The sequence below is a fragment of the Rhincodon typus genome, chromosome 2, assembly GCF_021869965.1.
Source record: "Rhincodon typus isolate 14 chromosome 2, sRhiTyp1.1, whole genome shotgun sequence".
In the NCBI taxonomy this organism is placed as follows: Eukaryota; Metazoa; Chordata; class Chondrichthyes; order Orectolobiformes; family Rhincodontidae; genus Rhincodon; species Rhincodon typus.
In genome coordinates, this window is record NC_063333.1 from 49,710,362 (window position 1) to 49,720,148 (window position 9,787).

General features: G+C 43.0%; 1 protein-coding gene across 1 annotated transcript in view; it reads right to left on the reverse strand.

Moving 5' to 3' along the window:
* LOC109921901 (V-type proton ATPase 116 kDa subunit a 1-like) overlaps positions 1–9,787 on the reverse strand; it is a 104,079-nt gene that overhangs the window by 72,305 nt on the left and 21,987 nt on the right. The window contains exon 9 of the mRNA XM_048609900.1: positions 4,803–5,015. Coding sequence (XP_048465857.1) covers positions 4,803–5,015 — 213 coding nt within the window. The remainder of the gene's footprint in view (positions 1–4,802; positions 5,016–9,787) is intronic.

The window sequence follows — 9,787 nt, forward strand, 5'->3', positions numbered from 1 at the left end:
CTCATCAAATGCTTGTCTTTGGCAATGCTGAGCTTGTTTTGTTGCTGCTACTATGGACGCTGCTGTCTCTTTCTCTCTCTCTCTCTCTCTCTGTTAATAATCACATTTCAGTTGCTGACTGCTTGTGTCTTTTCTTAAATTCTTTGGAAGTGGTAAACTCACTTGCTTCTTTATTAACATTTTATTCTGGGTTTGTTCTGTTCATGGTGGGGTCAGATCTAAACGGCCACAATCATGTGATATTTTCCCAGAATACCACTACAGAAACATGGCTAAGGGAGGGACAGGACTGGCAGCTTAACATGCCAGGGTACAGGTGTTTTAGGTGGGACAGAGGTGGAGGAAAGAGGGGAGGGGGTGTTGCATTTTTGATTAAGGGGAGTATCACAGCAGTAGTCAGAGATGAACTAACTGAGGGATTATCCATTGAGGCTTTGTAAGTGGAGCTAAGAAATAAGAAGGGGATGAAGACGATATTGGGACTGTACTACAGGCCCCCAAATAGTCAACAGGAATTAGAGGAACAAATATGCAGGGCGACTGGGGAGACTTGCAGGAGAAATAGTGTTGTCATAGTGGGGGATTTTAATTTTCCTAACATGGACTGGGACTGCCATAGTGTTAAGGGCTTAGATGGGATGGAATTTGTTAAATGTGTTCAGGAAAGTTTCCTCAAGCAGTATATAGAGGGTCCTACTCGGGAAGGGGCAGAACTTGACCTACTCTTGGGTAATAGGACAGTACAGGTGACTGCAGTGACAGTGGTGTGGGGGGGCACTTTGGGATTAGTGATCATAGTTCTATTTATTTTAAAATAGTTATGGGGAAGGACAAAACTGGTCCCCAGGTTCAAGTTCTAAATTGGAGCAAGGTGAATTTTGATGGAATTAGACAGGAGCTTGCAGAGGTTGATTGGAGTAGTTTATTTGCAGGCAAAGGGACCTCTGGCAAGTGGGAGGCCTTTAAAAGTGTGATAGCTAAAGTTCAAGGTCTATATATGGTCCTGTGGGGGTGAAAGTCAAGGTTGGCAGGAGTAGGGAACGCTGGATGACGAGAAATATTGAGGCTTTGACCAGAAAAAAGAAGGAGGAATGGCTCAGGGACAGGCAGTTAGGATCAAGGGATTCCCTGGAGCTATATAGGGATTGCAGGAGTTTACTAAGGAAGGAAATCAGGAGGGTGAAAAGGGGGCACGAGATAGCTTTGGCTGAGAAGATTAGGGTGAATCTAAAGAGATTCTTCAAGTATATTAAAGGAAAAATAATAGCGAGAGAGAGAACAGGCTCCTCCCTCCTGACCCAAGGATCAAAGTGGACCTGTGTGTGCAGAACTGCAGGAGATGGGCGAGGTCCTCAATAAATATTTCTCCTCTGTTTTTACCGTGGAGAAAGACATAAAGACTTGGGAACTTGGGGAAGTTAGTGGCGATACTTGGGGACAGTCCATATCATAGTAGAGGAGGTTTTGGAAGTATTAGAATGTATGAAGGTGGATAAATCTCCTGGTCCTGACTAGATTTATCCAAGAACCCTGCAAGAGGGGGCCCTGGGGCCCTGGCTGGTATATTTGCATTGTCATTAGCCACAGGTGAGGTCCGGGAAGACTGGAGGGTAGAAATGTTGTGCCCTTATTCAAGAAAGAGTGCAAACAAAAACCTGAGAAATATAGACCAGTAAGCTTAACATCTGTGGTAGGTAAGTTACTTGAGAAGATTCTGAGGGATACAATATACATGCATTTAGAAAGACAGAGTTTGGTTAGGAGTAGTCAGCATGGCTTGGTGCGTGGGGGATCATGCCTCACAAATTTGTTAGCGTTCTTTGATGAAGTGATCAGGAAGGTTGAAGAGGGCAGTGTGGTAGACGTAGTCCAAATGGATTTCAGTAAGGCCTTTGATAAGGTTCCACATGGTAGGCTGCTCTGGAATGTTAGATCACATGTAATCCAGGGAGGATTGGTAAATTGGATACACAGTTGGTTTGATGGCAGGAAGCAGAGAGTAATAGTGGAAGGATGCTTGTCGGATTGGAGGCCTGTGACTAGTGGTGTGCTTCAGGGGTCAGTGCTGGGCCCATTGCTGTTTGTTATCTATATCAATGATTTGGATGAGTATGTACAAGGCATGATTAGTAAGTTTGTGGATGAAACTAAAACAGGCGGTATCATGGACAGTGAGGAAGGTTATCAGAAATTGCAGCAGGATCTTGAACAGCTGGTGAAGTGGGCCGAGAAATGACAAATGAAGTTTAATAAAGATAAGTGTGATGTGTTGAAAAGTCAAATCCAGGTAGGAGGTTCATTGTGAATGGTAGGGCCTTAAGGAGTGTAATGGAATAGAGGGACCTTGGAGTTCAGGTGCACGGTTCTCTGAAATTGGAGTCACAGGTAGACAGGGCAGTGAAGAAGGCTTTTGGCACACTGACCTTCATTAGTCAGGGCATTGAGCATAGAAGTTGGGAAATTATGTTGCAGTTGTACAGGATATTCGTGTAGCCACACTTGGAGTATTGTGTTCAGTTTTAGTCACCTTGGTATAGTGAAGATGTTATTAAACTGGAAAGAGTGCAGAAGAAAGTTACAAGGATGTTGCCAGGACTCAAGAGACTGAGTTATAGGGAGAGGTTGGACAAGCTAGGATTTTTTTCTTTAGAGTGTAGGAGACTGAGGTGGGGGTGGGGGTGGGGGCGGTGGGGGGTTTTGGTGAATCTTATAGAAGTGTATAAGGTCATGAGGGGCATGGATAGTATGAATGCACTCAGTCTTTTTCCTAGGGTTGGGGAATCAAGGGCCAGAGGACATCAGTTTAAGGTAAGACGGTAAAGGATACCTGAGGGGCAGCTTATTTTACACAGAGAGTGGTATGCATATGGAATGAGCTGCCAGTAGATTGAGGTCAGTACGTTAACAACATTTTAAAGGCATCGGGGTGAATACATGGATGAGAAAGGGTTAGAAGGATATGGGCCAAGTGCAGGGGAATGAGGTTAGTGTGGATGGATATTTTAGTTGGCATGGACCTGTTTGGGCTGAAGGGCCTGTCCCTGTGCTGTAGGACTCCATGATGCTATGACTCTATGACTCTACTGGCACTTTGTGGTATTTACCACCTTTCTGACAATGTGGTAGTGGGTAAGGGTTGTGTGAGGTACTTTTCTGCCATCAATCCTTCTTGTGTCCACCCACAGATTGCTCACGCAATCGGTAGAATAAGTGCAGCAAATCTAACGTGGAGATTAAGCCATCACAGTCCTCTGTTCTGTCACCAAAACCACCTTCTTCACTTTTGAAACCATACTTTTTTGGTCCTGCCCCTCTGCGTTGACTGCTGAGGTTCTGATGCATGATATTAAACCTCGCAATACTCAGATTCTCCCAAATTCTCTAAACACAATACTCCCTCTTTCAACCTTCTAAAAACTGCAGCTCATTCGAAATTCTGCAGCCATGCTTTTACCTATTCATACATTTAATGTACATCTGCTATGCTGCACTAACACTCCATATCCTTTAAATCAATGTGAAAGTCTTTCTCCTTATCTTCAAAGTCTTCATGCCTGGCCATGAAAACCTGCTTCAAAGACACATGCACACTTTTCTTCCACAGCATGAATTTTCTCTCATCCTCTGCCTACTCCATCACTTGTGGTAATTCTTTCAACAGCAACTCATTTGCACTCTAAAACCGTTCTGAAATTCCCTGTAACTTCACCTTTCTTTCTTTTAAAATCCTTCTCAAAGCTGGTCTTCATCCCCTACCACTGTGTTGCACTCTTTTCCACTTTTTGAAGCATTTTCAGGTGTTTTTCAGGTGTTTGTCACACTTCCTTTCCAAAACCGCATGTACTGCTGAATAACTATAGATCATTATTCAACTTTTATACGTACCAGCCATTATATGCTGAAAACTCAGAGCTGATTGATGAATCTGGCATAATGACAGCAGGAATAAAAATTAATTATGGTTTCACAAAAATACTTGTAGCTTATATAAATAGCATGGTGGCTCAGTGGGTTAGAATTGCTGCCTCACAGTGCCAGGGACCCGGGTTCAATTCCACTCTTGGGCAACTGTCTACGCAGTTTGCACACTCTCCCTGTGTCTGTGTGGGGTTCCTCTGGGTGCTCCGGTTTCCTCCCACAATCCCACAATCCAAAGATGTGCAGGTTAGGTGGATTGGCCATGCCATATTGTCCAGGGATATGCAGGCTATGTGGGTTAGCCATGGGAATTGCAGGGTTACAAGATAAGAGGGGGTGGTGGGGCTGGGTGGGATGCTCTTCAGACAGTTGGTATGGACTTGATGGGCCAAATGGCCTGCTTCCACACTGTAGGGATTCTATGATTCAATCCATTTTGGGGCAGCATGCTGGCTCAGTGGTTAGCACTGCTGCCTCACAGTGTCAGGGACCCAGGTTTGGTTCCAACCTTGGGCAACTGTCTGTGTGGAATTTGCACATTCTCCCTGTGCCTGCGTGGGTTTTCTCTGGGTGCTCTGGCTTCCTCCCACATTCCAAAGGTGTGCAAATTAGGTGGATTGGCCATGCTAAATTACCCATAGTGTCCAGGGATGTGTGGATTAGGTGGATTAGCCATGAGAAATGCAGGGTTACAGGAATAGGTTAGGGGGACGGGTCTGGGTGAAGTGCTTTACGGAGGGTTGCTGTGGACTTGTTGGGCCGAATGGCCTGTTTCCACACTGTAGGGATTCTATGTTCTGTACTATATATAAACATATTCAAGAGGTTTAACAGTCATATGTCAATATAATTGTTTATGATATTGACAGATTTGAGATACTTACTGATTCTTTTGTTAATGTGCAGTGGACTTTTTTCAGGTCTGTAACAGGACACCAGATTTCTGCTATCAAACACTTCTGGGTGATATCTATGTTACACAGATTCAGCGTATAATATATTGCCTTCATCTTCTTGACTTTAACGTTCCACTTGTGAACATCCTTAGCAGCAGACAGCAGCAAATTCCTACGGTACTTTTCCGTCTGGTCAATTATCTGTTAGAAAAATAAAATAAATAGCCTTAGTATAATTAAAGATCCATTTTGATGCACATAGCTTTGCCAGTATAAATAAAAAAGCTCAAAGGTACACCTAAAATCAACTCTATATTGCACCACAGAAGGACCATTCAAAGATACAATACTTCCTTAATGCTTAAATAAATCACAACTTAAGAAGCCGGAACAATTATTGGGCATTGCGTTGAGAAATATAAAGCAACTGGCCAAATCCCAAAGACAGCAAAAACCTGTGGCTCAACTATATAGAAAGCGATAATTACCTCATTTAACTTAAGTGTTAAAATGAAATTACAAGTACAGAAAAGAAAACAAATATAAACTGGAGGCACTCTTTAATATTTGGAAGTCTAAAAAATTGACTTTGCAGTATTTTCACTTGTTTTACTTGACATTGCTGAAAAACTGTGCTGATTAGTAAGGCATATTGCCAAGGTGATCCTTCTTGTGTGTTTGTTTGGCAATTATATTGGTGGTCAGAACTTTCCGCCTAATAACCGATCAATCAGCTGTCAGTCAAAGAAGAAAACAAAAAAGAGCATGCACATTTTATTAATTTTGCTAAAACTTTTGAGTCATAGAGTCATAGACTTATACAGCACAGAAACAAGCCCTTCTGCCCAACTTGTCCATGCCAACCAGGTTTCCTAAGCTAAATTATTTTCATTTGCCTGCATTTGGCACATATCCCTCTAAACGTTTCCTTTCCATGCACTTGTCCAAATGTCTTTTGAATGTTGTAATTGGTCTCACCTCTACTACTTCCTCTGGCAGCTCGTTCCATACACGCAACACCCTCTGTGTGAAAAAGTTGCCCTCAGGTCCCTTTTAAATCTCTCCCTTTCACCTTAAACCTATGCCCTCTAGGTTTGGACTGCCCTACGCTGGGGAAAAGACCTTGGCTGTTTACCTTATCTATGCCCCTCATGATCTTATAAACCTCTGTCAGGTCACCCATCAGCCTCCTATTATCCAGGGAAAAATGTTTCAGCCTATCCAACCTCTTCTTATTACTCTAACCCTCCAGTCTCGGTAACATCCTTGTAAATCTTTTTTGCAGCATATCCAGTTTGGTAACATCTTTCCATATAACAGGGCGACCAGAATTGTTCACAGTATTCCAAATGTGGACTTGTATGATTGTAACATGTTCCCACCTCCTGTACCCAGTCTTCTGACCAACGAAGGCAAGCGTGTCAAATACCTTCTTCACCACCCTGTCTACCTGTGATGTCACTTACAAGGAATTATGTACCCGCGCCCCAAGGTCTTTCTGTTCAACAACATTCCCCAGGGCCCTACCATGAACTGTGTAAGTCCAGTCCTTGTTTGTCTTATCTCCCATTTATCTGAATTAAACTCAATCTGCTATTCTTCAGTCCACCAGCCCTGTTGATCAAGATCTCATTGAACTCTTAGATAACCTTCTTCATTTTCCACTATACCACCAATTTCGATGTCATCTGCAAATTTACTAACCGTGCTTCCCATATTCTCATCCAAATCATTTTTATAAATAATGAATAACAGTGGACACAGAAACGATCCTTGCAGCACACCTCTGGTCACAAGCCTCCCAGTATGAGTAACAACCCTCTACCACCACCTTGTCTCCTACCGTCAAGCCAATTTTGTATCCAATTGGCAACCTATCCCTGGATCCCATGTGATCTAACCTTACTAATCGTGGTACCAAGCGGAACCTTGTTAAAGGCCTTGCTAAAGTCCACGTAGACAATGTCTCCTGCTTTATCCTCATCTATCTTCTTGGTCACCTCTTCAAAAAACTCAATCTAATTTGTGAGACAACTCAATTAAATTGTGAGAATTTATTGAAGTAGTAAAATACAGAGGATATCTGTTGGTTACAAAGCATTAGTATTACAGATACCCTCTGTCAAGAAGAAAAGCCACAGATGAATTATAATCCTTCAGATTTTTTTAAGAAAATGTTGAAACTTTTGGTTAAAAATTAATGTGGAAGAGCTGGAAGATCTTATCACTGGCAGCTCCCTCTGTGATTGAAGGTGCAGAGTGTGCTTTCCATGAAACCGATTCTGGTTCTCAGTTTTCCTGATGCTGCATTGCAGATGCTGCTGTACAGGCTCACTAAGAGAAGGCTTATCCTGTTCTCATGGAATGTCACTAGGACACCAGCCCATCAGTCCTGTCCAGCCTCGAAACAGATCGCTGCAAAAGGGATAGCAGGCAGTCCCTCAAGAAAATGAATGATCTCCTGTGCTGGGCAAGAAGAAGTGGCATAATCTTCTCCCTGCTACCTTACACTGACAGTGGCACTGAGTCTAACTCTGCTACTACACTGGCATCTCACAGCGGGTCACAGTCTGCAAGCCTCAGCATCACATTCATGTTGTATACTCAGGGGTCAAGCCCAACGCTTGCTAAATGGGTGCTCTCCCTAGGAAAAAAAAGCATACTAAAGGGAGGACGAGGCAACCATGACTGACAAGGGAAGTCAGGGACAGCATAAAAGCCAAAGAGAAAGCATATATTGCCGCAAAGGGCAGTGGAAGCCTACAAAGACCAAAAGAGGACAAGTAAGAAAGAAATAAGGAGGGAGAAGATTAAATATGAGGGTCAGCTAGCCAGTAATATAAAATAAGATTGCAAGAGTTTCTTTAGATATATAAAGGGCAAAAGAGAGGTAAAAGTAGACATTGGGCCATTGGAAAATGGCACTGGAGAAGTAGTAATGGGGAACAATGAAGAAGCAGAAGAGCTGAATAATTATTTTGCATCAGTCTTCACAGTGGAAGACACCAGTAACATCCCAAAAATTCAAGAGAGTCAGGGGGCAGAGGTGAGTATGGTGGCCAGCACCAAGGAGAAAGTGCTAGTAAAAATGAAATGTCTGAAGGTGGATAAATCACCTGGACCAGATGGACTACATCCCAGAGTTCTGAAGGAGATAGTTGAAGAGGTAGTGGAAGTGTTAGTGGTGATCTTTCAGGAATTATTGGAGTCATGGAGGATCCCAGATGACTGGAAAGTCACTAATGTAACCCCCTCATTAAAGAAGGAAGTAAAGCAAAAGACAGGAAATTACAGACCAATCAGCCTGACCTTGGTTGTTGGTAAGATTTTGGAGTTCATTGTGAAGGATGAGATTTCTGAATACTTGTAAGTACATGGTAAAGTAGGGAAAAGTCAGCATGGTTTTATCAAGGGGAGATCGTGCCTGACAAATCCGTTATAATTCTTTGAGGAGGTAACGAGCAGGTTAGACCAAGGAGAGCCAATTGATGCTATCTACTTGGACTTCCAGAAGGCCTTTGACATGGTGCCATACGGGAGGCTGCTGAGTAAGATAAGAACCCATGTATTAGAGACAAGGTACTAGCGTGGATAGAAGATTGGCTGTCTGGCAGAAAGCAGAGAGTGGGGATAAAAGGGTCCTTCTCAGAATGGCAGCTAATGACTAATGGTTTTGCGCAAGGGTCAGTGTTGGGACCACAACTTTTCACTTTGTACATTAATGATCTAGATGAAGGAACTGAGGGAATTCTGGCTAAGTTTGCAGATAATACAAAGATAGCTAGAGGGATAGGTAGTATTGAGGAGGTGGGGAGGCTGCAGAAGGATTTAGACACATTAGAAGAGTGACCACGAAGTGGAAGATGGAGTACAATAAGGGAAAGTGTGAGGTCATGCACTTTGGTAGGAAGAATAGAAGCATAGACTATTTAATAAACAGGGAGAAATTCTGAAATGTGAAGTGCAAAGGGACTTTGGAGTTCTAGTCCAGAATTCTTTGAAGATTAACTTGTAGGTTGAGGCAGTAGTTAGGGAGACAAATATAATGTTGGCATTTATTTCGAGAAGACTAGAATATAATGTACTTCTGAGGCTTTATAAGACTCTGGTCAGACCACATTTAGAATATTGTGAGCAATTTTGGGCCTCCTTATCTCAGGAAAGATGCATTGGCCCTGGAATGGGTCCAGAGGAGATTCTCGAGAATGATCCCAGGAATGAAAGCCTTAACATATGAGGAATGTTTGAGCATTCTGGGTCCAACTTGATGGAGTTTAGAAGGCTGAAGGGGGATCTAATTGAAATTTACAGAATACTGAAAGGCCTGGATAAAGTGGACGTTGGGAAGATGTTTCCATTATCAGGAGGGACTAGGACCCAAGGCCGTAACCTTAGAATAAAGGGAAGACCCTTTAGAACAGGGAGGAGAAGAAACTTCTTCAGCCAGAGCGTCTTTGGAATTCATTGCCACAGAAGGCCATGGAGACCAGGTCATTGAATATATTTAAGATGGAGATAGATTGGTTCTTGATTGTTAAGGGGATCAAAGGTTACGGGGAGAAAGCAGGAGAATGGGGTTGACAAACTTATCAACCATGATTGAATGGCGGAGCAGACTTGATGGACCAAATGGCCTAATTTCTGATTCTATGTCTCATGGTCTATGCTTCCAACTCACTGGGGACAGCTGACCACCTCGCATGGTTATGCATGTTTACAGGGTGCTCCTGCGCTCATTCCCATCACCGAATCTCTCTCTTATTCTCATTGCAGGAAATACTGTCCTACAAGGAAGATGACAGCATGGAGGTATTATCTTGACTGTTAATCCAGAGAATCAGGTAATGTTGTTTCAGAGATAGTAGAAACTGCAGATGCTAGAGAATCTGAGATAACAAGGTGTAGAGCTGAATGAACACGGCAGGCCGAGCAGCATCAGAGGAGCAGGAAAGCTGACGTTTCGGGCCGAGACC